General features: G+C 44.8%; 1 protein-coding gene across 1 annotated transcript in view; it reads left to right on the forward strand.

Annotated features, from left to right (window-relative positions):
• Positions 1–19,791: 19,791 nt before the first annotated feature.
• Positions 19,792–26,298, forward strand: part of AADACL3 (arylacetamide deacetylase like 3) — an 11,834-nt gene continuing 5,327 nt past the window's right edge. Inside the window, exons 1-3 of the mRNA XM_025361350.1 lie at positions 19,792–20,020; positions 23,428–23,644; positions 24,835–24,898. Coding sequence (XP_025217135.1) covers positions 19,853–20,020; positions 23,428–23,644; positions 24,835–24,898 — 449 coding nt within the window. The 5' untranslated portion in view covers positions 19,792–19,852. The remainder of the gene's footprint in view (positions 20,021–23,427; positions 23,645–24,834; positions 24,899–26,298) is intronic.

Below are 26,298 nucleotides of genomic sequence, written 5' to 3' on the forward strand. Positions count from 1 at the left end.
TGAAATGAAATCTCTGATGCCAGAGGTAGAACCTGATGGGAGGAGACTGTATCAGTGGGGTGGTTTCAAGTGTGTGGCATCTCCCTGCCTCTCTCTTCTTCCTGCCCCGGCCATGTGAAGTGCTGGTTCACCCTTTGCCTTTTGCATGACTGGAAGCTTCGTGAGGCCTCCCAGAGGCAGAAGCTGCTATGCTTCCTGTACAGCCTGCAGAACTGTAAGCCAATTAAACCTCTTTTCTTTATAAATTACCCAGTCTCAGGTATTTCTTTATAGCAGTGCAACAGAAGATAAATACATGGGCCTTTTGGGTTCTGGGGTAACATAGAGGAGGCAAAGGCTGCAAAATCTGATGAGACATGAGTTTAAACTGGTTTCAAAGAAATAAATTTCACACAAACATTATGTGTGCTGTCTCCAGAGTATCTGACCTTCTACTACCTCTCATTTCCACCACTGCCTGTATCCTTCAATAAACATAATCAGAAGAGCAAGAGAATGAGATTTCATGCTACCCTTGCCCCCCGTCCACATGGCAATATTTATCATTTGTTCAGAGGTGATTAACTGGGCACCTACAGTATGTGCTAGACACTGGGATACCACAGGGAGTGAAAGAGCTATTCCTGCCCTTGCTGGAATTGTAATTTCACTGAGGAGACAGAAAATCAGCAGAATCACAAATACATATTATCCAAATTCTACAGTGAGCAGAAGATGAAGAGCAGGGAGCCATCATCCAGAATAATGAAGAGTTGGCTGGGCCCTGTGGCTCACGCCTGTAATCCCAGCACTTTGGGAGGCCTAGGTGGGCAGATCACCTGAGGTCAGGAGCTCGAGACCAGCCTGGCCAACATCGTGCAACCCCGTCTCTACTAAAAATACAAAAATGAGCTGGCCATGGTGGCAAGCACCTGTAATCTCAGCTACTCGGGAGGCTGAGGCAGGAGAATTGCTTGAACCTGGGAGGCAGAGGTTGAAGTGAGCCAAGATTGCACCATTGCACTCTAGCCTGGGTGACAAGAGGAAAACTCTGTATAAAAAAAAAAAAAAAGAAAAAGAATAATGAACAGGGATCAATATAGATGTGTTTGGAATACAGGATCTAAGGGCCCAGGGATGGCTTGGTGCAGGGTTGTGGGAGCAGGAAGAGTAGTGGGTAACTCCAGCAGTTCTGGCAGAAGGGATGGTAGTGTGATTTGCTTAGGTGTGGAAGCCTGGGAGAGAAATAGGCAGAAAAGGTCATAACATATCAAGAAGGCGGTTGCTTTAAGAAAGTTTTTTAATTTGTGTGAGTACATAGTAGGTATATATATTTATGGAACGCGTGAGTTGTTTTGATACTGGCATGCAATGCGTAATAATTACATCATGGAGAATGGGGTAGTATCCAGTCCCTCAAGCATTTATCCTCTGTGTTATAAACAATCCAATCATACTCTTTTACTTACTTTTAAACGTATAATTAAATTATTATTGATTGTAGTCACTCTGTTGTGCTTTTAAATTTTAGACCTTATTCATTCTTTCTAACTATTTTTTTTTACTCACTAACCATCTCCTCTTCCCCCTCACCCTCACCACGGCCCTTCCCAGCCTCTGGTAACCATCCCTCTATCTTGATGAGTTCAATTGTTTGGATTTTTAGATCCCACGAATAGGTGAGAACATGCAATGCTTGTCTTTCTGTGCCTGGCTTATTTCACTTAGCCCAGTGATCTCCAGTTCCATCTATGTTGTTGCAGAGACAGGATATCATTCTGTTTTATGGCTGAAGAGTACTTGGCAGATGCATTTTTGCACCTGAAACTCTGGAGAGAGCACAGAGCTGAAGATAGAAAGCTTTGTGGGTAGCACTTACAGCTATGGGAGTGAAGCGTGTTGAGGAAGAGAAGGAAGGGAGTTCTGATCCCAAAGCCCGACATTTGGAAGGAAGATGGAGGAGGAGGTGGAGGAGAAATAGTCAGCCTTTGGACAGTCTGTGGTTTACAAGATCAACATGTACGTCTTGGCTAGAATCTTTCTGTCCCAGGGCATATAGAAAAATTAATATTATGTAGATTTTATTCATCATGTGAAAATAACTTGAGTTTCTTTCAAGAAAGCCATGAAACACAAGATATGCACAAAGGTTAATTACAAACAAATCGTTTAGAACAAAGAGAAAGCTCAATTTCCTTTAATTTTGACTGGAGAAAGGTAGTCCTCAGTTCTAACACAGGTGAGTGTGAGAAGAAAATGGATTCAGAAATGCTCCCAATCTCCCATGTTTAAACTCAGGGACCAGCATGAAGCATTTCAATTTTAGGTGGTCGATAAGTCCTTTTTATGCTTTTGTTTGTTTTGGTTTTTAGGTGGGGTCTCACTCTGTCGTCTAGGCTGGAGTGCAGTGTCACAATCTCGGCTCACTGCAACCTCTGCCTCCCAGCTCAAGCCATCTTCCCATGTCAGCCTCTGGAGTAGCTGGGACACAGGCATGCACCACCACACCTGGCTAATTTTTTGTAATTTTGGTAGAGATGGGATTTCACCATGTTGCCCAGGCTAATCTCAAACTCCTGAGTGCAAGTGATCTGCCCACCTCAGCCTCCCAAAGTGCTGGGATTATAGGCGTGAACCACCGCACCTGGACTTCTCTATGTTTCTTAGCAAGCAGTGTCCACAACAGATGATGCTGTGATGATGGAAAAAAATCACTTAAGTGCCTGGTTCTGTGTCTGGCCCATAAATAGAGATTAGTAGGTGTGTTTTTCCCCTTTCAATGCCAGATAAAAATGTTTCCAGGGGGTTGAGAGTTATCGCATCGACTGTCACAGTGTCACATCGACAGTCACAGTGTCCCGTCGACTGTCACAGTGTCGCACTGACTGTCACAGTGTCGCATCGACTGTCACAGTGTCGCATCAACTGTCACAGTGTCACACTGACTCTCACAGTGTTGCATCGACTGTCACAGTGTCACATCAACTGTCACAGTGTCACGTCGTTACAGTGTCGCGTCGACTGTCACAGTGTCGCACTAACTCTCACAGTGTCACATCAACTGTCACCGTGTCACACTGACTGTCACAGTATCACAGTGCTTGTGTTTAAGGAACCCTTATTTTACTTCATGATGGTCCCAAAGTGCAAGAGCAGTGATGCTGGCAGTTCAGATACGGCAAAGAGAAGCCATAAAGTGCTTCCTTTAAGTGAAAAGGTGAAAGTTCTTGACTTAATAAGGAGAGAAAGAAATCATATGCTGAGGTTGCTAAAATCTACAGTAAGAACGAAACTTCTGAAATTGTGAAGTCATCTGTGGCGGAAGGTGGAAAGGCAAGATGGTAGGAGAGAGAGAGACGAAAGGGGGCTGAACTCATCCTTTTAAAGGAACTCACTTCCGTGATAGCAAACCTACTCCCACAATAGTGGCTTTAATCCATTCACGATGGCAAAGCCCTCATGGCCTAACCACCTCTTAAAGGTGCCACTATATTGTTATTAATATAACAGGCAATTAAATTTGAAAATGAGTTTGGGAAGGGACAGATATTCACACCATAGCCGTATCCCAGAAGCCTCCCTCATTCCTTCTTCTGGTCATTATGCCATAGATTTGATCTATTTTGCCTGAATTTGAACTTAATACAATGGAATGTGCTCTTTCACATCCGGTCCCTTTTGCTGAAGGTTATATTGGTGAGATTCATCTATGTTTGGATGTCATTGTAGTTTGTTTATTCTCATGACTGTTTAGTATTCCTCTGTGTGAATAAGTGAGCATTTATTCATCCATTCTCCTCTTGATGAATATCTGGATTCTGTTCAGTTGTGGGCTGTCATGAAGAGCGCTGCTGTAAATATTTGGCTCTATCTCTTTTAGTGCCCACATTCATGAATTTCTTTTGGATACATCCTTGTTGGATCCTAGGGTTTGGATATGTTCAGATTTAGTAGATACTTCCAAACAGTTTTCAAAGCGGTTGTTGTACTAATTCCCCGTAGTGTGTGAGAATTTGGCATGCTCCACATCACTTCAAATGCTTAGTTTTATAATATTTTTTCCTTTGCATCACAATGGTTTTACTTTGCATTCCCCAGATGACTAATGAAATTGAAATTGTCCTGTGTGTATTGGCCACATTTGACAGATATGTGTTGAATATTCTCTTTTGTAAAGGGCCTCTTCAAATATTTGCTCATTTTTCTATTACATTTTCAGTCTTTTTGCTTTGTAGGAGTTCTTGATATGTTTTGAATGAAGAGTGAAGACACTCTGCAGGTTGTCTTTTTCCTTTCTTCATAGTATCTTTTTTTTTTAATTAACTTGTTTTTTGTTGTTGTTGTTGTTTTTGAGACAGGGTGTCATTCTGTTGCCCAGGCTGAAATGCAGTGATCATGACTCACTGCAGCCTTCACCACCCAGGCTCAAATGATCCTACTGCCTTAGCCTCCTGTGTAGCTGGGACCACAGGCCCGTGCCACCATGCCCAGCTAATTTTTATTTGTATTTGTATTATTTGTAGAGATGGTGTCTCACTTTGTTGCCCAGGGTGGTCTCGAACTCCTGGGCCCCCGTGATCTTCTTGCCTCAATCTCCCAAAGCACTGAGATTACAAATGTAAGCCATGGTTCCCCGCCCTTCATGGTATCTTTTGATGAACAGAGAAGTTCTCAATCTTAATATGGCCCAGTTTATCCTTCTCTCCCCTGCTCCCTGACATTTATGGTTAGTGCTTTTAGTTTTCCTTGAGAAATCTTTATCATTTTTTCATCTGCAACTCATCTGAAATTTATTCTTGTGTATAGTGTAGTACTGAAAATGTCATGCTTCCTTCACAGCCCTGCACTGCGTACAGTCTTTGCCATAAACCAGGTGGCCACGTATGTGTGAATTAGTTTCTGGACTCCTCTTCTGCTACACTGGTTTGCTACACTTGCACTGATAGTGTACTGTTTAATTATAGTAGCCTTCTAATAATTTTAATGTTTGATAGTGTAAATCTTGGTTCTTTGCATTTCCACATATATTTTAAAGTAAAATTGTCAATTTCTGCAAAAAAAAAAAAGCAGGTAAAATTTTGATTGAGAATGAATTAAATTAAAAGATCAAATTGGGGAGAGTTTATATTTTTCATTATCAAGTCTTCCAGTCTATGAAAATAGTATCCTGCATGTCTTTTAGTGTTCTTTAATTTCCCTCAATAATGTTTCATGGTTTTCAATACAGAGATCTCACCATGTTGGCCAGACTGGTCTCAAACTCCGGACCTCAAGTGATCCACCCGCCTCGTCCTCCCAAACTGCTGGGATTACAGGCATAAGCCACCACGCCCAGCCTCTGGCTGACTCCTTGACTGTAGACTTCTGACCTCCAGAATGGGAAGAAAATATATTTTAAGCCACTAGGATTGTGGTAATGTATTACAGCAGCAACAGGAAACTGATACACACTGGGCATAGTTGCTTATGCCTGTGATCCCAGGGGGCTGGGAGCTTGAGGCAGGAGGATAACTTAAGTCAGGAGCTCGAGACCAGCCTGGCCAATGTGGCAAAACCCCATCTCTATTAGAAAAAAAAAAAAAAATTAGCCAGGTGTGGTAGCCTGTAGTCCCAGCTACTTGGGAGGCTGAGGCACGAGGATCACTTGAATCCAGGAGGCAAAGGTTGCAGTGAGCAGAGATCGCACCACTGCACTCCAGCCTCGGTGACAGAGTGAGACTCTGTCTGAAAAAAAAAAAGGAAAGAAAGAAAGAAAGAAATATAGTCTCCCACCTCCCTTCCTCTATGTACTTCTCAGCATTAATCCAGAAACAGAATAGGAGACAAGGAGCTAGAGATAAATCTATCCCAGTGCTGCACATTGTCCCTCTGCCCCCCGGGTCCCTTTGTCCCTCTGTCCTCCCTCCACCTGCTGTGTGCCCTGGGAAGCCGACCTGGATGGACCCCATTGGCAGCCTTCTTTGTCCTTGCCTTTCCAAAGGGTTTGGGCAGTGGTATGTCTGAGTGAGAGCTTAGGTGTGAGCCACCATGTCTGGCCTGAATGTATACTTAGAACACGGAAGGAAATCATAGCCAATTACACATTTTTAAAGGTTGAGCATACTACAAACATTATGAAAATTCCAAAAGTAGGATTTAAATGCCTGACACAGCTTTATACTACAGGTGAGGAACCCCAAAACTTTAGTTTTATTCACACAGGAAAAAAAAGGACAGTGATACATGAAACTGAACACGTATTATTTGGTCAACTAAAGAAAAAATAATTTTAAAAATCAGAAAGTGTAAAGAGCTGATAGATGACTCTTTTCTTTGGTCATCAAGCAAAATCTTAGCCCTAACCCAGATTTGTGACCCAGGTGTCCACTGTGCAATGAGCTGCAGCTCCTGCTCAGGTTTACCCCTGCTAAGTCAAGCTTTCTGTAGGGGCTGGATGGCAGGCAGGTCAATAGTGTGCCCTTTGAGGGCTGAGAGTTTTCTTTGCCAATTGAAATGTTGGCACTGTGCAAAATAAGAGGCCCCAAGAAGGCCTTTCTTGGAGATGAGGTCCCCTACGACTTCCACTTAAGAGTTTTCTGACCTTGGGAAAACTACTTAACATCAGCGAAGCTCAGTCTCCTTATCCATAAAATGGGCACAAGAATAGGATCTCCCTAAGGGTTGATGTGGAACAAAGTGTGTTAACACATGTGAAAAGATTGGCGCAACACCTCACACAAAGCAGGGATCTCAGCTTCCTTGCACAGATGGAGAAATCGGAGAGAGAGGGCGAGTGAATTGCCAGCATCATAGTGCTTCTTTGGGGGCAGAAGTTGGAAAGGCGGCACAGGCATCTGTGTTCTTTTCACTGTATTGTCTGTCCTCTTGGTGGGAACACACAGCTCAAGGATCTGAATCAGCAGCTTTACTGGGAGATAGTCTGCCATGTGCTCAGAAGATAAAAGCAAAAAGGAATAAGCCATCGTTATGCAGAATTAAACTAAATTTAGACTTGTGTGTTGCAGAAGTCCCTCAAAGTCCTCCTGCTGTCATTGTAGCCATATTAATCAGGAGAGGCCCTCTGCTTAACACACAGTTCTGCATCTCAGTAGCTTCACACAACAAACTTGCAGAACTCCATCCTCCCACAGCTCACACAGATGCTTCCGGCTGGGTCCTCTCCTGGACAGCTCGCCTCCAAGAATGGTGCAGGTGTTACATGTAAAGTTTTGGTGCCGCAAAAGAAATGGCACTCAAATACAAATTTTTCTTCTCAGCAAGGCGATTTACTTCTATAGAAGGGTGCACCCTTACAGATGGAGCAATGGTGAGTGCACACTTGGACAAGGGAGGGGAAGGGGTTCTTATCCCTGATGCATGTGGCCCCTGCTGCTGTGTCATCCCCCTATTGGCTAGGGTTAGACCACAAAGGTTAAACTAATTCCGATTGGCTAAAGAGAGTGATGAGGTGAGTGGTTTTGTGGGAAAAATGAATGAGTCAGGGTGGAGCAGGTAACCAGAATGAATGAAGTAATCGGAATGACTCAGGGTGGAGCAGGTAATCGGAATGAGTGAGGGCGGAGCAGGTAATCGGAATCAGTCAGGGCCGAGCAGGCAATTGGAATGAGTCAGGGTGGATCAGGTAATCGGAATGAGTCAGGGCGGAGCAGGTGATCTAAAAAGGTTGCTTTGTGAGGAAGTTAAGTTTAAAAATAGAAGGTAAAAAATTGAACATACTGACATATTGATTAATTGAAGATAAATTTAGAACTGACATCTAATAATTCCCTCCTTTTGCATTTTCCTTACAGTTATTTCTCTTCAAACTTTTTAAACATGTCTTGGCTTAGTTGTTCTGCTTGATTTTCCAAAAGAAGAAGCTTCTCTGGATAAGGCAGAGAATAGTTAAGGGAAGTTTTAGTAAGCGCTGTTTCTTGAGCCTCTGCACCAATCCACAGATGCATGGTATGACACAGCAGTTGACAAGAATAAGTACACCCATTATGGCTGTGAGGGAAGTAAGAATTGAGACTATTTTTTTTTTTTTTTTGAGATGGAGTCTCACTCTGTCACCCAGGCTGGAGTGTAGTGGCTGGGTCTCTGCTTACCACAAGCTCCGCCTCCTGGGTTTACGCCATTCTCCTGCCTCAGCCTCCTGAGTAGCTGGGACTACAGGCGCCCGCCACCTCGCCTGGCTAGTTTTTTCATAGTTTTTAGTAGAGACGGGGTTTCACCATGTTAGCCAGGATAGTCTCGATCTCGTGACCTTGTGATCCGCCCGTCTCGGCCTCCCAAAGTGCTGGGATTACAGGCTTGAGCCACTGCACCTGGCCAGAATTGAGACTATTATTCCTTTCCATTTACCAAACCACTTTTTTAGCCATCCTGTAAAGGGGTCATTTACCCCTGAGTTGTTGGCTAACTCATTGGACAGAGCAGTCAGACCTTGGAATGCCTTTGTTATACTTCTATCAGGCGCTGTGTTGTTTCAGATGAAGGTACAACATTGAGTTTTAATCATGATTCAAACTCCTCCTCTTTCTGCTAATAACATGTCTAAGGCTATCCTATTTTCCCAAGCCATCTGGCTAGTGGCCCCTAATTGCTCAGCTATTCCTTTAACAGCATCCTTAGTGTAGTTACTAAATCGCTGTTGGTTGTAGTAGATGTAGTTTATCCAATCTACATTTTTATTAATTGTCACACACTGAAATATTGACTCAAATCCTTCAGCTTTCGATTTCGGGCTTTAAATTGACCTGGTATTCCCTGTGGGGCTCCAATTGCATCTAAATAGACATGAGAGTTGAAAGACCCATAAGTGGCTTCTCTTGCTTTATGATATCTTATTTTTCCTTCCTCTGGCTGATGAAATGCCAGGGTGAAAGGGATAGCCAATTGGACTAAAGCACAAGTGCCACTCCAGTTACTCGGCAGACTGTCCAGTAAAGGTCCACCACAATACCACCACACATCTGCTCAGGGATGAACAAGGGCTGACTGATTGGTAAGCTCTTGAAAATTCTTAAGCTCACTGCGTCCCTCCAGGTCTCCAAGGAACACTAAGTTTCCTCCCTGTCGTAAGAGACACGAAGTGAACCTAGCATTGGAAGACTAGGAAGCCAGATGGCCCTAAGGGGCTGATCCACAGGGTGTCAAACTTCAGGATACAGCAGAGTGAGAGCTTGGCACAACTTGTTACCCTAGGCAGTAGAATCCTGGAAAAGAGCTACCATGCAGCTCAAGCCTGGTCGACTGGAGGACCACCCTAGTGGAAAGGGGACAATCTGGGCCTCTGGCTTGCCATGCACACAAGCATAACAGTTGCTTTTGTTTAACATGCAGATGGAATATTTGATCCATTCCAACCAGGCATTTGCATCTTGGTCCTGTCTCAATTGCCAAAGTTTGTTTTAAGTCTTTAACTTCTACGATAGCTACCTTGGTCTTGTCGTGAGATGGAGGAGAAGCAGTTGTTCTGTTGTGAGAGGTTTTGGAAGAAGGCTTAGAGGAAGGTGCAGGTGGCAGGGGATCAAAAAAATGCATTTCAAAGAATCCAGTACAGTCTGTCCCTGAAACCTCAGCCCCCATACCATAAAACCAGCTTAAAGAAGGGAACTGGCTTAGAAAAGGGAAAAACCTTTGAGGGTTTGAGAGAATAACCTGTATAGGATTGCACTGGTTTAGCTGACAGTTAGGGGGGCTGCCCCTTTAGTAAAATGAATGTATGGTTTTAGGAAGTTACAAAAACCGGTTGGGGCAGTCCATCCTTGATCTTTAGTGGTCCACAGAACGTTGGACCAACTACGGCATAAAAGCTCTACATTGTGGGGGCAAGATTCCTGGTTGACACTGGGGTCTTTTCAAATTCTCCCTGGATTAAATGGTCCCAATTCATTAATGCCGAGTCTGAGGAGAGCCAGGAGGGACAGAGGTACTTTTCTGAAGTGGAGAGCTGTCTTTGACTTGGCAAGTCCCCACAGGTATAACAAGGCAAGCATCGAATGCAGTAGTTTGAGGCAAAATTGACTTGGTTATGTTAATCACTACATGGTCAGCAATAGAGTAGGTAAAGAAGGAGTAATAGAATAGATGAAAGACAGTTGAATTCTTCTTAGCTTTAGTTTGGTAGGGTTTTCCCTTGGGACTGTCGCTGACCACTCTGGAGGGGGCGGCACTTTCTTGACTCGGGTGTGATAAGTCCATCCTCTCTCTGCCGTGTGGACTGTGGTTTTCAGTAGTTAGGAGCATTAAGTAGGGATCTTCCCAGGCTGCCTCAAGCTTCTCCTCTTTCCAGCTTTTGATGAGGATGTGATCCTCAGGCTGATGTTGATGTACCTGGTACTCCAAGGGTGGCGCCTATGCTAATAGACTTTTAGTTTTAAGAAAAGAGAAAGATAGACCAAGTATATAATTTTTGAGAAATTGGTCTTTTGTTTCAAAGGTAGGAATTTCAGTAGTAGAGTTTCAGTAAGGCAATCTGTAGAGCATCTCATAAGGAGAAAGACCAATATCTTTCCATAGTGCAGTTTGAATTCCCAGCAGGGTGATAGGAAGACACTTGGTCCATGGCAATGGAGTCTCTAAGACTAATTTGGTCAAGTGGTTCTTTAAAATCTGATTCATTCTTGGCCAGCTGCAGTGGCTCACGCCTGTAATCCCAGCACTTTAGGAGGTTGAGGCAGGTGGATCACAAGGTCAGGAGATCGAGACCATCTGGCTAACATGGTAAAACCCTGTCTCTACTAAAAATACAAAAAATTAGCCAGGCATGGTGGTGGGTACTTGTAGTCCCAGCTACTTGGAAGGCTGAGTCAGGAGAATGGTGTGAACCCGGGAGGCGGAGCTTGCAGTGAGCTGAGAATGCACCACTGCACTCCAGCCTGGGCGACAGAGCAACACTCTGTCTCAAAAAAAAAAAAAAAAAAAAAAAAAGTCTGATTCGTTCTTTATACTCTCTCTGATGAGGGCGGGTGCCAGGGAATATGGTATTCCCAGCTAATGTCTAGTGTTTGGGATAGCCTTTTAATAATGTGTGTGGTGAAATGAGTCCCAGTGTCTGAGTCAATATTTTCTATTAGTCCAAACCTGGGTACTATATTTTCAATTAGGGCCTTAACTACATTATTGGCTATCACATTTGAAAAGGGGTAGCTTTGACTCAGTGAGTGATGTGGTCTATTACCGCTAGTAAATATTTTAGACGACCCTATTGGAGGCATTTCTGTGTAATCAACTTGGATACTTTGGTACGGCCTTAGGCCTGGATTCCTTCCACCGAGAGGTAATCTTTTTATAGTTTGTTTATTAGTTTTCTTACATACTAAGCAACTATCTGTAACCTGTTTGGCCAGGGTATAAATTCCTATACAACCATAAACTCTGAGAACTGTGTCACACATGGCCTGGGGCCCCCAATGGGTCCCTTGATATAGCTGGGATAAGATTTCCCTCATAAGGGGTTTAGACAACATTTCTTTCTGGTCTGGCAATACCCATTTTCCTTCCAAATTCTCTTTAGCACCTATTTTTAATAGTTTTTCTTTTTCAGTGGAAGAGAAAATGGGGATTACGGTAGGAGGAGGCAGGTAGAGAGTTAAGCGAAATATATGCATTTCAGAAGACACAGTAACCTGCTTGGCTACCTGATCTGCTAGGTTATTTCCTTGACTTTCGAAAGAAAGGCTTTTCTGGTGTCTGGGAACATGGACAATAGCTATTTCTTTCGACAACTGAAGAATTATTCAATACTTGGGTGTCAGCTCTTTGTGAACAAGGTCTTGACCTTTACTATTAATGAGACTTCGTTCAGTCCAAATTTTCCCAAATGTATGGGCCACTCCAAAGGCATACCTTGAATCTGTATAAGATGGTTCCTTCCTGGTTCTGCAAGTACTTTAAGGGTTGGCTGAGTGCAAACAGCTCACACGTTTGAGCAGACCAACTGTTGGGTAATTTTCCTGACTCTATTTCTACAAGAATTTTTCCATCAATCACTGAATACCCATTGTGTCTTTTTCCCTCAACCACCTGGGAGGAACCATTTATTAATAAGTACTGTCCAGTCTAGAAGGGAGTTTTTCCTAGGTCCGGTTGAACCTTTATATGGTAATCAATTAAATCTGGACATGTGTGTTCCCTCCTTAAATTTGGATTCCCTGTTAGGAAACCTGCTGGGTTGAGTGAATTATCAGTGGTTAATGTTAAATCATTCTTTTCTAACAGAATGGCCTCATACTTTAAGATTCTTGAGTCAGTAAGCCATCTCCCTGCTCTCTTGTTTAAGATAGTTCTAACTTGGTGAGGTGTGCTTACTATCGATTTTCCTCCAAAGGTTAACTTTCTGCGTTCCTTGACTAAAATTGCTATAGCCACGATGGACTGGATGCATTGAGGCCATCCACAAGTGACTGGATCTAAGACCTTTGATAGGAAGGCCACAGGCTGCCAGAGGCCTCCGTATTCTTGAGTCAGCACTCCTAAAGCTACCCCACCGTCCACATTAACAAAAAGGTGGAATGGGTTTTCTAGGGAGGGTAAGGCTAAAACAGGGGCAGTTATGAGCTTTTCTGTCAGCTCCTTGACTTGATCAGCTGCCTCAGAATTCCACAGGAGATAGTTAGGCTTCTCCTGGGCAAGTTTTTGATATAACGGTTTACTGTGCAGTGCATATGAGTCAATCCGTAAGCGGCAGTATCAGACTAAGCCTAAAAAGTTCCTGAGTTCTTGTTTAGTTTGAGGCAAGAGTAGGGACACGATTCCCTTGATTCATTCAGGCCCTATTCTTTGCTTACCTGCACTTATTAAGTGGCCTAAATATTTAACTTTGGGCTCTACATACTGAAGCTTTCTTTTTGAGACTCATAGGCCCTCAAACTGCAGATGGTTAAGAATATGTGTAGTGAAGTTAGTTACTTTCTCTATATTTTCACCAGATATGAGAAGGTCATCCACGTACTGGAGAAGGTGTATTTGTTTTGGGATGACAACTTTTTCTAATACTTGTTCTAAAATTTGGCCAAAAAGATTAGGGGAATCCGTGAACCCTCTGGGTAAGACTGTCCATCAATATTGTTGTTTCTGCCCTGAGTGGGAATCCTCCCACTCAAAAGCAAATATATCTTGGTTATCTTCAGCCAGGGGACATGCCCCCAAAGCATCCTTCAAATCTATTACAGTAAACTATTGGTGATTATATGGAATCTTGCTGAGAATGGTGTAAGGATTGGGGACAACAGGGTGGGTAGTCTGGACTATTTTGTTAATAGCCCTAAGGTCCTTTACTAGTTGGTATGACCCATCTGATTTCTTGACTGGCAGTATTGGGGTATTATAAGGGGACATACACAACTCGAGAAGCCCGTCTTTAATAAGGCCTTCGATTATAGGTTTCAACCCTATCCTACCTTCTAGGTGAGTAGGATAGTGCTTCCTTCTTACTAGTTCTCCAGGGGTTTTTAACTTGATGTGGATTGGAGGGACTCAGAGTTTCCCTCGGTTCCCTTCTTCGGACCACATATTAGGATTAATATATTTTTCATCTGCAGTGGTGAGTAGGTTTAATGAGGTGAGGAATCCTCTTGGGCTGACTTGTAGACCTATGCCCAACTTTAACATTAAATTTCTTCCCAATAAATTAGTTCCTGCTTCAAGGATTAACAAGAACTGAATATAAGCTGAGTGATCCTGGTACCTAACTTCTAAATTTTTTGCTCTAAATCCTTCCCCTTTTACCCCAGAGACTAAAAGTTCCTCTGAGGAGGAGACATTAGATGGGGGGGAAACAGAGGAACGAGGGGCCCCTGAATTGACTAAAAAGGTGATAAGCTCATGTTTGCGTCCCACCTCTAAATTTATCAAGGGCTCCCAGTGGGACTCAAGAAAAAAGAGACAGAGCCCCTGACCCCCCTATTCTTCCTCGAAAGTCATGAGTGGAAGGACTTCTTTTTCCTTTCTTAGTTCAGGACATCCTCTCTTGAAGTCCTGTTCTTCCACATCTATTGCACCTATCTTTCCTTTCCTTGCTCTTAGTTTTGGGATTCTTTAACCCTGCTCCCCCATACTCTTTAGAGGACCTGGTAGAGAGGGCCTTGGTCCTCCAGATGGAGGCTGGGGTCCTTTAAAGGAGGGCTTGGACCCTTTATAGTTTCTGGCTCCCTGGAAATTCTGTCTAGAAGTACCTGGGTTTGGAGCCATTTGTTGGAAAGTGAATAATGTAAGTTTTGTCTTTTGTTTCTGTTTTTCTTCGTCCCTTCTCACATATACTTTCTGAGCTTCCCTAAGCTCACTTAGGGGATAGTCTTCCCAATCGTCTATCTTTTGTAGCTTTTTTTGAAATGTCTGGCCAACTTTTAGTGACAAATTCGAGTTTCAACATTCCTTGCCCAAGGGGATCATCTAAATTGAGGCATGCATATTGCCTCATTTGCTCCCTCAGTCTGTCCAGGAATCTCACAGGCTCTTCATCCTTTTCTTGTTGTATATCAAATGCTTTAGAAAGATTTTGGGTTCAGGGTACTGATTCCTGAATTCCTTTTATTATTATCTCCCTTAGGTCCTGCATATTTTCCTGGTGATCCGCATTGCTATTGTCCCACTGGGGGTCTTGGGCAGGGAATTTCTGGTCTGCTGTAGGAATGTTTCCACCAGGAGAGTGTTCACATTCCCAAACTACCATAGCAGCCCTATGAATCATACTTCTTTCTTCCCCTGAAAAGAGGGTGCCCAAGATGGACACTAACTGGACCCAAGTGTATAACTGAGGTCCTAAGAATTGGTCAATTTGGTCTGTCACTCTGTAAGGGTCATCTAGTAGCAGTTTAAGCTCCTTTTTAAAATTCCGGACTTCTGAACTGGTTAAGGGAGCATTTACAAAGTCAATGGCTCCCCCCTCCTTGTGGTACCTCTTTCAAAGGAAAGAGAATTGGGGCTGACCCCTTAGGTATGGAGGGAAATGGGAAATTCTGAATATCTTTTTTACATTGTTTTACCTCACACTGGATTCCTTTTAGAGAGGGGTATTTAGGTTGGGAGGGAACAGGCTGGTGGGATGGTAATTCCCTAGGGTCAGGGTTATAAGGAGGAGGGATAACGTGAGTAGAGGAAGGATTTGGAATGGGATATGAGGCGGCAGTGGCTGCCTGAGGGGAAGGATTGGGGATAATGAGCAGGGGAAGATAGTTTAGGGGACCCCACACACTGGAATCTTTAGGTGTGAGAGCTGGCTCCCCTGATTTTTCACTTTGAGTGCCAGATTGGGTTCTTCCCTATTTGCTTTTAAGGGAAAAAGGAGGGCAGGCCCTTGCCTCCAGCAAAGAGCATAGCCTAGTTCTTCTTGAGACACTGGACTTTTATAATTAACATTTTGGATTAGAAGCTGACACATTACATCCTCATTCGACCCAAATTTTGGCCAGAAGATTGAGGGTTTGAGGTTGGGTCCCTGAGTCCAAATAAAACAGCAACATTTTATCATTTTTTGCTTTTTCCTATGTTTAGTCCTTTCATTATCCTTCCAGTATTTTAACATGAGACCTAGGGGACTCTCTGGGGGATATCTTTGCTACCATCTTTATCCCTCTTGCTCCCTGTCTTGCTCAGGGTATTTCCCATCTTGATGGTTTTGGGGTAAGGTTCAATTTCCCTTACTGGAAATTTCTTGCCTTTTGGGATGAGGCTCAATTTCCCCTATTGGAAATTTCTTGCCTTTTCTACTACTGGAGGTTTGTGTGAGGTTCAGTCCCCACTAATGGGGAAGTCTCACCTCTTTTTAACCCCTAAGCCACTCCAACCAAGGAGTATTTCACTGCCCCCCTGCGACTTTCTTACCTTGGTCCCAGCCAACAAGGAAATCCTTTACTAGCTCCTGCGGTGTCTTTTGCTCAGTCCATGCACAGACTTTTGTGGCTGTTATGGAGGATCCTTTACCCCAGGTTGCTGGCCGGTTTCCTTCTGCATTACTGAGTTTGGGTTATTTCTCACACTGGATGGGTCCTGATTTCTCACTCCTGAGGCCGCCACAAGGGGGCAGGGCGCGCCTCCTCCTGAGAGAGAACCAGAGACCGCTCCTGGAGGGGAATGTAATCCTGGACGAGCCCCAAAATTGTTATATGTAAAGTTTTGGTGCTGCAAAAGAAATAGCACTAAAATACAAATGTTTTCTTCTCAGAAGGTGATTTACTTCTATAGAAGGATGCGCCCTTAGAGATGGAGCAATGGTGAGTGCACACTTGGACAAGGGAGGGGAAGGGGTTCTTATCCCTGACTCAGGTGGCCCCTTCTACTGTGTCATCACCCTATTGGCTAGGGTTAGACCACACAGGCTAACTAATTCTGATTGGCTAATTTAAAGAGAGTGATGGGGGTGAGTGGTTTGGTGGGAAAAATGAATGAGTCAGCATGGAGCAGGTAATCAGAATGATTCAAGGGGGAGCAGGTAATCAGAATCAGTCAGGGCAGAGTAGGTAATCAGAATTAGTCAGGGCGGAGCAGGTTATCGGAATGAGTCAGTGCAGAGAAGGTAATTCGAATGGGTCAGGGTGGAGCAGGTGATCGAAAAAGTTTGCTTTATGAGGAAGTTAAGTTTAAAAGTAGAAGGTAAAGAACTGAACATACTGACATATGATTCTTTGAAGAGAAATTTAGAATTCATATCTAATACAAGGATCTGAGCTCTGCCATTGTAAGGCTCAACCTTCTGAAGTCCTTGTCATGTACTCTGGAGCAAGGGAGCACAGAAGATTCTGTGGAGACTCTGTGGCCAATCATTGGGGGAATCACATGGACATGGTATATAGCCAGGGAATGGCCACAGTGTTCTCATTCACATTCCAGTGGCTAGAATGCATTACTTGGTCCCACCCAGATGCCTTAGGGGCTAAAACATTGTCTTTCTGTGGGCATATGAGAAAAATGAGGGAGTTTGAAGAACACATAGAAATGCTCAGTCCTGGCCAGGCACGGGTGGCTCATGCTTGTCATCCTAGCACTTTGAGAGGCTGAGGTGGGCAGATCGCTTGGGTCCAGGAGTTCAAGACTAACCTGGGCAACATGATGAAAACACATCTCTATTAAAAATATAGGCCAGGCACAGTGGCTCATGCTTGTAGTCCCAGTGTCAGGCCTCTGAGCCCAAGCCTGCACGTATCCATCCAGATGGCCTGAAGCAAGTGAAGAATCACAAAAGAAGTGAAAATGGCCGATTCCTGCCTTCACTGATGACATTCCACCATTGTGATTTGTTCCTGCCCAACTTTAACTGATGACATTCCACCATTGTGATTTGTTCCTGCCCAACCTTAACTGAGCGATTAACCTTGTGAAATTCCTTCTCCTGGCTCAGAAGCTTCCCCACTGAGCACCTTGTGACCCCCGCCCCTGCCCGTAAGAGAAAAACCCCCTTTGACTGTAATTTTCCACTATCCACCCAAATCCTATAAAACAGCCCCACCCCTATCTCGCTTCACTGACTCTCTTTTCAGACTCAGCCCACCTGCCCCCAGGTGAAATAAACAGCCTTGTTTCTCACGCAAATCCTGTTTGGTGGTCTCTTCACAGGGATGAGTGTGACACCCAGCACTTTGGGAGGCCAAAGCAGGTGGATTACCTGAGGTCAGCAGTTCATGACCAGCCTGGCTAACATGGTGAAAACCTGTCTCTACTACAAATACAAAAAATTAGCCGGCATGGTGTCACACGCCTGTAGTCCTAGCTACTTGGGAGGCTGAGGCAGGAGAATTGCTTGAACCCAGGAGGCAGAGGTGTCAGTGAGCCGAGATTGTGCCACTGCACTCCAGGCTGGGTGACAGAGCGAGACTCAGTCTCACACACACACACACACACACACACACAAAATAAAAAAAGAAAAGATAAAAATTAGATGGGCGTGCATGGTGGTGCACGCCTGTAGTCCCAGCTACTCCAGAGGCTGAGGTGGGAGGATTACATGAGCCTGGGAGATGGAGGCCACAGTGAGCCAAGATTGCACCACTGCATTCCAGCCTGGGTGACAGCACGAGACCCCATCTCTAAAAAAGAAAAAAAAAGAAGGAAGGAAGGAAGGAAAGAAAGAAAGAGAAAGAAAGAAAGAAAGAAAGAAAGAAAGAAAGAAAGAAAGAAAGAAAGAAAGAGAGAGAGAAAGAAAGAAAGAAAGAAAGGAAAGAAAGAAAGGAAGAAAGGAAGGAAGGAAGGAAGGAAGGAAGGAAGGAAGGAAGGAAGGAAGAAAGAAAGAAAGAAAGAAAGAAAGAAAGAAAGAAAGAAAGAAAGAAAGGAAGAAAGAAAGGAAGGAAGGAAGGAAGGAAGGAAGGAAAGGAAGAAAGGAAGAAAGGAAGAAAGGAAGAAAGGAAGAAAGAAAGAAAGAGAAAGAAAGAAAGAAAAAGAAAGAAAGAAAGAAAGAAAAAGAGAAAGAAAGAAAAAGAGAGAGAAAGAAAACAAGCTTCAGGCCGGCTTCCTGACATCTAATTAAGTCTTCCCATGTGCCAGACTCATACTAGTGCTTGACACAGGCTGGTGTTCTTGAGGCAGCCAACAATCCTATGGAGTGGGGAGTACTATTATTATCCCCATTTGACAGACTTGGAAACTGAGGCTGAGTGCACATAACTTGCTCATGATCAGCATGCTGGCATTCGGCAGAGCCAGGATTTAAATCCAAGTGTTGCAAATGCAGGGTTTCTCAACCACCTTACTGTCAGCTTGGTGGACTGCATAAGTCTTTGTGCATTGCAGGATGTTTGGCAATATCCCTGGCCTCTTGTCTATGGCACTCCAGCACCAGCCCTCTGCCCCTTCCTGAGTGGGGACAACAAAAATGTTTCCAGATATTCCCATATCTTCTGGGAGGTAAAATCTCCCCTGTCTGAGAACCACTGCTCTCTCACTCAAGCAGGGAGGCAGGAGACACAGCACATATTGCTATTGTTACTGCAGATGTGGGACTTGGTTGTTAGGGGAAGATTTCTAATGGTGACATCAACCTTTGACCTGACCTGGAAAGGCAAGCAAGCACAGTTTCCTGGATTTGCAAGAAAGAGGACAAAGCCTGTCTATTCATTCCGTCACTCCATAGGCATTTGCTGAGCACCTACAAGTACCAAGCCCTGATCCAGCCTCTGATGATAAAATGGCACAAAAAGAAAATCCCTGTCTTCCCAGACAATAAGCAGACAAGTGAGGCAGGTGATGATAAAGGTCACAGGGAAAAACCAAGCAGTGGGGGGGTGAGGAAGGTGGGGGATGGGGAAGATGGGGGATGGGGAAAGTGGTGGGATGGGGAAGCTGGGGGATGGGGAAGGGTGGGGGATGGGGAAGGTGGATGTAGTCATGCTGGCGGGAGTTAATTTAAATAAGATTACCAGGGATGCCCTCACTGAGAAGGCAGCATTTGAGCAGAGACCAGCAAGAGGGGAGGCATGGAGCCCGGCCGAGGTCTGGAGGAAGAATGGCATACAGAGAATGGCTTGCTGTACAACAGCTCTGGGACCTCCTCCACAGGCTGATGGATGGATGATAAGCTGGAGTTGAATCAGGGAGTGGGGGATGAGGTCCAAGGACCGGTGGGAGGAATTGTGTTTGTGATGTCCATTGTGACTTGTGGCTTACCCAAGACTGTTTCTAGTTAGCAGTGCCAGATTGTAAGCTGAGACTCTAGAACTTTCTTTTCTGGCTGGATCAGGCTGGATGGGTCACTTTCCCCTCTGCATGGGCCCTGTCCTAGAACCACATCCTCACCTGAGTCTGTGACTCATCTGGGCTGGGTCAGTGTTTGTGGGACGGAGGGAGGTGGGGAAGGGCAGGTGTGGCTTATAAATGGAAGAGATCTGCGGCTCCGAACCGTGTCCTAAATGGTTTACACTGCGCACAGCTTCCTCTCAGCCCGCTCTGAGCTGGAAGCAGCATGTGGGTCCTGGCCCTGATCTTCCTCGCAGCAGACTGTGTGTTCTCACTAGGGGTCACTCTATGGGTCATTTGCAGCCAGTTTTTCATTGTGCACATCCCGGCAGCGATTGGCCACCCCGTGAAACTGAGAGTCCTTCATTGCATCTTCCAGTTGCTGGTGACATGGGTGAGTTTTGTGTTTTGTGTGTCCCCTCCAGCTGAGCATTAAGGAAGGGAACAGGAAAAATCACACACCAGAAACTTCTAGCTGAATGAACACCGGTATCATGGGGCCCGCAGTGATGGGGGATCGCACCTTCTGAAACCTGCATAATCTCTATTAGGTGGTTCTCAGCCTCTTTGGGTGTTTCTGAAGCTAGCCCCGGCTAATATCCACAAAATTCGAAGAATGATCTGCTTTCTCAGTTAACAGAAGGAGAAAACCAGTCTGGTTCTATCCACCTGTGTGTCTCCCATCTGACTTCCTTTTTTTGTTGTTGGTTTGTTTTATTTTTTAAATTGAGGTAAAACATGCATATAAAATTTACCATCTTTCCCACTTTTAAGTGTACAGTTCATGTGTCCATAAATGCGTCCATATTATTCACAGCACTCACCACTCTCCGAAGTTGTGAAGATACGAATGAATTTTCCTGAGGCTCTGGGCCCCCATTGCTATCTGCCTGCTAGCTACAGTTAGCAAGCCACAAAGTAAACAGGTAGCAGATGAGTAAATTAGTGTCGGTGAGCAAAACGACAGAATATGACTTAAAAAATATGTTGTTGCTTTTGAGAGCTAGAAACCTGCCTAGGTAACATCTGGTGTAATTTGTTCAAATACCTGTAAATGGAACTGTGTAGGTGTTGCCAATATGGATTTCTTGTACTTTTTCTTGTACTTTGACAGAAATTGAATATACAAAATATTTTTTGTAAGTTTCTTACATAACGAAAAGCAATTGCCAGCGCCTCTTCTCAAGAGACACCCTAGGTGTTTCTTCTATGTTATTCAAAATAACTTCTATGCTATTCAAAAGAATGTAGCTATCACCTAAAAGAAAAGACCCCAGGAACTCAAGTCTTCTGATCTCCAGAGTCAGCTTTTATAAGATGCAGTGATTGGGTCCTAGGTTTTCCTACCCTTGACTCTCAGATTCTGTAGTCCAGGCTCCCAAATACAGTGACTCGATTTCCTCCTTTACAAAGTAGGGAAAATTGCCCCTGCTTCACAGCATTTTGTGGAGACTCCATGAATAACCCTCTCCAGAGGGCTTATTATAATGCCTGGCGCAGAAGGAGCCCTCTCTAAATAGTAGCCATTGTTACTCTTTCTTGATTCATTTATTTTTTATGCAAAGATGTGTCATGCAACTGCTGTGTGTCCTGCGCCAGTTCTGGGCCCTAGGGCCAATGACAGGCGAGAAAGATAAAGTTCCCACCGGTCTGCCTTGAGGGAGTTTGTAGGGTCCAGGTGGTGGGGGGCGGGGAAGTGGTCCATAAAGGACCAAACCCACAAGTGAACAAGCTACAGATAAACAGCTTCCCAAAGTGGAGAATGCAAGGAGGACAGCAAAACCCATCAGGGGAGTCGAACAGGGCTTCTCTTCTTGGGCTCCTTGAGCCTCTGGGGTCACAGAACACAAGGGGGTCATGGATTTGGATGGGGTCAAAGTTACCCCATTTTCACAACTAACTTCCAATTGAAATTCTTTCTACAAGGAATGAAGGCAACAAACCACAGCCCTGAAAGCCAGACCTCGACTGTCACCAAAGAGGAATCAGACATATTTGCATAGCCTATTAGATATTGTGGAAACTCATGTATTCTCCTCATTTCTTTGAAACTAGGATAGTGTCAGGCAGCAGCTAGATCTTATTACTCTATGTGCTAGTAAGGAAGCACCTATGTTATTATGTCATACATTTTAATATTTTGATAAGTATATTTAAAAAAAACTGCTTTTCTTTATAATCCCATATATTTATTTTATGTATTTAAAAATGTTCTGGGCTGGCTATAGTGGCTCACACCTGTAATCCCAGCACTTTGGGAGGCTGAGGTGGGAGGATCGTTTGAGTCCAGGAGTTTAACACCAGCCTGGGCAACATAGTGAGGCCTCTGTCTCTCCAGAAAAACAAAACGAAACAAAACAAAACAAAACAAAAGTTCTCAAATGAGGCCTGCAGTCTTTTACCCGTGGCCAAAATTGCTGTGGCACAGACAAGGACTAGGAAACACTGGAAAGGATACCCAGAGGGAGAGCCCTCTTTATTTATGTATTTTTAACTTTTTTTTTGAGCTGGAGTTTCACTCTCATTGCCCAGGCTGGAGTGCAATGGCATGATCTTAGCTTATTGAAACCTCTTCCTCTCGGGTTCAACAGATTCTTCCACCTCAGCCTCCCAAGTAGCTGGGAATACAGGAGCCCACCACCACACCCGGCTAATTTTTGTATTTTTATTTTATTTTATTTTATTTATTTATTTATTTATTTATTTTTGAGATGGAGTCTCGCTCTGTCACCCAGGCTGGACTGCAGTGGCCGGATCTCGGCTCACTGCAAGCTCCGCCTCCCGGGTTTACGCCATTCTCCTGCCTCAGCCTCCTGAGTAGCTGGGACGACAGGCGCCCGCCACCACGCCCGGCTAGTTTTTTGTATTTTTTAGTAGAGACGGGATTTCACTGTGTTAGCCAGGATGGTCTCGATCTCCTGACCTCGTGATCCGCCCGTCTCGGCCTCCCAAAGTGCTGGGATTACAGGCTTGAGCCACCACGCCCAGCCAATTTTTGTATTTTTAGTAGAGACGGGGTTTCACCATGTTGGCCAGGCTGGCGTTGAACTCCTGACCTCAAGTGATCCACCAGCCTTGGCCTCCCAAAGTGCTGGGATTACAGGCATCAGCCACTGTGCCTGGCTGTATTTTCAACTCTTTATGAAACCTTGACCTATACCAAAGGGGAACAGGGTGCCCACTCTCCAGTGTCACCATCACTGACTCCTGGCCCATCTCCCTTCCTTGTGTCCCTAAATGTCCCTAACTTTTCCCTCATTTTCATTTATTTAAGAAGCCAATCTTGGACATCATATTATTTTATCCTAAAATTGTTCAGTAGGCATTTTCAAAAGATAGGAACTCCCCCTTCCTGTTTTTAAAAAATGTACCCACACTATAGTTAGCTACACAGGCTTGGGGTGGCCAGATTGGCTGGGATGGCACAGGAAGGCCTCCCTGGAAACAGAGGTCGCGCCCAGGCTGAGGTGGAGCAGGGCCTCGTGGTGGAGGCGGGTGTTGCAAGTACAGGGGCCATCGAGGGCGCCCAGAAGTCTGGCTTGTAGTGGCTGCAGTGGAAGGTGTCAGGAGAGTGGGTTGAGAGGAGCTGGCTGGTGCTGTGGTCACCTGGGCCTGCATGAGACTGGATTTTCCTGCAGGTGTCCTGAGGGCACTGAGGGCTTGAGCAGGGCTGTGGTCTAATCTGACTGCAGTTTCCAATCACTCCTTTCGTCACCTGTGGAGGGTAGGTTGTGAAGGCCAGACCCCAGATGGCCTGTGAAGAAACCCATCTCGACAGATTTCTTCTTCTCTCTCCAACAGGGAATGATTTTTGAGAAGCTCAGAATCTGTTCTATGCCCCAATTTATCCGTTTCGTGCACGATCTGCCGCCGCTAAAGTACGACCCCGATGTTGTGGTCACAGATTTCCGCTTTGGGACAATCCCTGTGAAGCTGTATCAGCCCAAGGCATCCACCTGCACCCTGAAGCCTGGCATCGTGTACTACCACGGTGGTGGGGGCGCCGTGGGGAGCTTGAGTAAGAACCCTTTTCTCAGACCTCCCAAAGGGTGGTGGCACCCCTTAACATGACTTGAAAGAATGGGCATCTTCCTGGGGCTTAAAGTCTGCTATTATTACCAGGAAACACCAGGGCAGTTCATGGTTTGCAGATCGTTGAGGGGGCAAAAATATGGGATATATTGCCCTCTTATGTATCTCCTTATTTACCTAAATGTAATCCTTAGTTAAATGTAATAATACTGTAATATAAGGAAGGATACTGTAAGGTAAAGATCCTGAAATATACCCTTACTTGCATTTATATGTGTACATATGTATATACATATAAATATATACATGTATATATCACTATTTTACTTACAATCACCACCTCTATTTAGTTGGAAATAAGGATATTTTAAATGAAAAGAATTAAAACACAGCATTTTGTGTCACGTCAGGTGTTGCTAAGACAAATTCTGGTACAGACAAATAGGAAGATTTGAGAAAAATCAATGAGAGGAAAAAGTCACTATTGAGACAAAGAATAATAACTATCTTAATTATTACTCCCAGGGAATTGGGGGAGGGGAAACATCTTTATATGCTTTGTAATCTGTGAAATGCCAGGGTCCCAGTGTGGCAGCCTTTGAGAATAAGGGATTTAATGCAAGGGTGATGTTGGTTTTGTCTATATGAGAATGATAGTAACAGCCAATATTTATTAAGCAATATTTATTAATATTACTAATTACACACAGGCACTGTGAGAACCCTATAGGTGGATGATCTCATTCTAACTCCAACACTCTATGAGTTAGATATTCTCATTACCCCAGTTCACAGATGAGGAAATCGAGCCTCAGGAGGTTAAGAGGCGTGCTAGGCACGATGTCATCTCAAACTAGAAGGAGGCAAAGATGAGATTTGAACTCCAGTCTGTCTGAATCCAGAGCTCACACCCTAAACCTCTGCACTCTACAGTCAAACAGCTTTGCAGATATTTTTAATGACTTGTAGGATGGATCGGAGGGTGGGTATCTTAGAGAAAGTTGTTCAGGCAGTACCACGAAGGAGAATCAGTGAGAAGATTGACTGGCGCTTTGCTGGAGTAGAGGAAAACCTAGTCAGCGTTGGCCCAAGGGCTGTGTCTATAAGAAGAAGACAGCAACAATGGCTGGCAAAGGAAGCCTTCCTAGTGAATGTTAAAAACCATTTATTTTCTAGAAACCCACCATGGCATATGCTCTCGTTTGTGCAAGGAAAGTGACTCTGTGGTTCTGGCAGTTGGGTGAGTAAAGGGGAGATTCCAGGGAGCCAGCAGGGAGCAAGGCTCTGATGTGGAGAGATGGGGTGGGAAGAAGAAATGGGGGTGGGGAGTGGGAGCAGATTGGTGCTGGAGGAAGCCCAGAGGCGAGGATGGGCTGGGAGAAGCCAATGAAGAGAGAAAGAGAAGGCAGCTGGGTGTGGTGGCTCACGCCTGTAATCCCAACACTTTGGGAGGCCATGGCGGGCGGAATTCTTGAGCCCAGGAGTTCAGAGCAGCCTGGGCAACATAGTGAGATCCCATTTTTACAAAAAATACAAAAATTAGCCAGGTGTGGTGGTATATGCCTGTAGTCCCAGCTACTTGGGAGGCCGAAGTGGAAGAAGAACCTGAGCCTGGGAGGTTGCAGTGAGCCGTGATTGCGCCACTACACTCAGCCTGGGTGACAGAACAAGACCCTGTCTTAAACAAAACAAAACAAGAAAAAGAGAGTGAGAGAAAAATAAGGGGAGGTGAAGACAGATGGAGAGACAGAGAATGGGGAACCCCTTCCTCTGTGCATGTGGGCCTTGGGTTTGTTTAAACAGAGGTGTTTTGTGCGTTTGGAAGCTGGGTAGGAGGTGGTCTTTTTTAAGCGGATCAGGTGCAGAGTTTCACTACACGAACACCTGGGCGACATAGCTCTTCTTGGAGTAAAACAGCCCTGCACCTCCCTCTGCTAAATGCCTGTGGTACCCTGTACCATCACTCAAACAACCCGAAATGCTGCCACATCCACTTCCAAGCGCTCCCAAAAGGGAGGTCCCTCTGGCAGAGACCCACTGAAGAAAGCGAGAAGAACAAAAGCAAAACCAAACCCATTGTCTCTCCTAACGGATCTCTGACAGCCACCACCCAGCCTGGAGCCTCAAAGAGGGCGTGGTGAGCATTGGGTCCCCTGTCCTGCTGCCTGACGCAGCATCACACACGTGGTTCCTCCTGGTTAAGTCTCCCTGTAGTTTCACGTAGAGGTACACACTCTAAAGAAATATCAGTTCTCTATCAGTTCTCTGCGTCTCAGTGGGGGTACATATGCCAACTTTCTTATGGCACAGCTACCTGAGGAGAGTAGAAAATGAAGAGATGAAGCCGGGCACAGTGGTTCATGCTTGTAATCCCAGCACTTTGGGAGGCCAAGGCGGGTGGATCACTTGAGGCCAGGAGTTCAAGACCAGCTGGCCAACATGGTGAAACCTTGTCTCTACTAAAAATACAAAAATTAGCCAGGCGTGGTGACATGTGCCTGTAATCCCAGCTACTCAGGAGGCTGAGGCAGGAGAATCACTTGAACCCGGAAGGCAGAGGTTACAGTGAGCTGAGATGGCGCCACTGCACTCTAGCCTGGGTGACAGAGTAAGACTCCGTCTCAGAAAAAAAAAAAAAAA

Source organism: Theropithecus gelada, chromosome 1 (assembly GCF_003255815.1).
Source record: "Theropithecus gelada isolate Dixy chromosome 1, Tgel_1.0, whole genome shotgun sequence".
Classification (NCBI taxonomy): domain Eukaryota; kingdom Metazoa; phylum Chordata; class Mammalia; order Primates; family Cercopithecidae; genus Theropithecus; species Theropithecus gelada.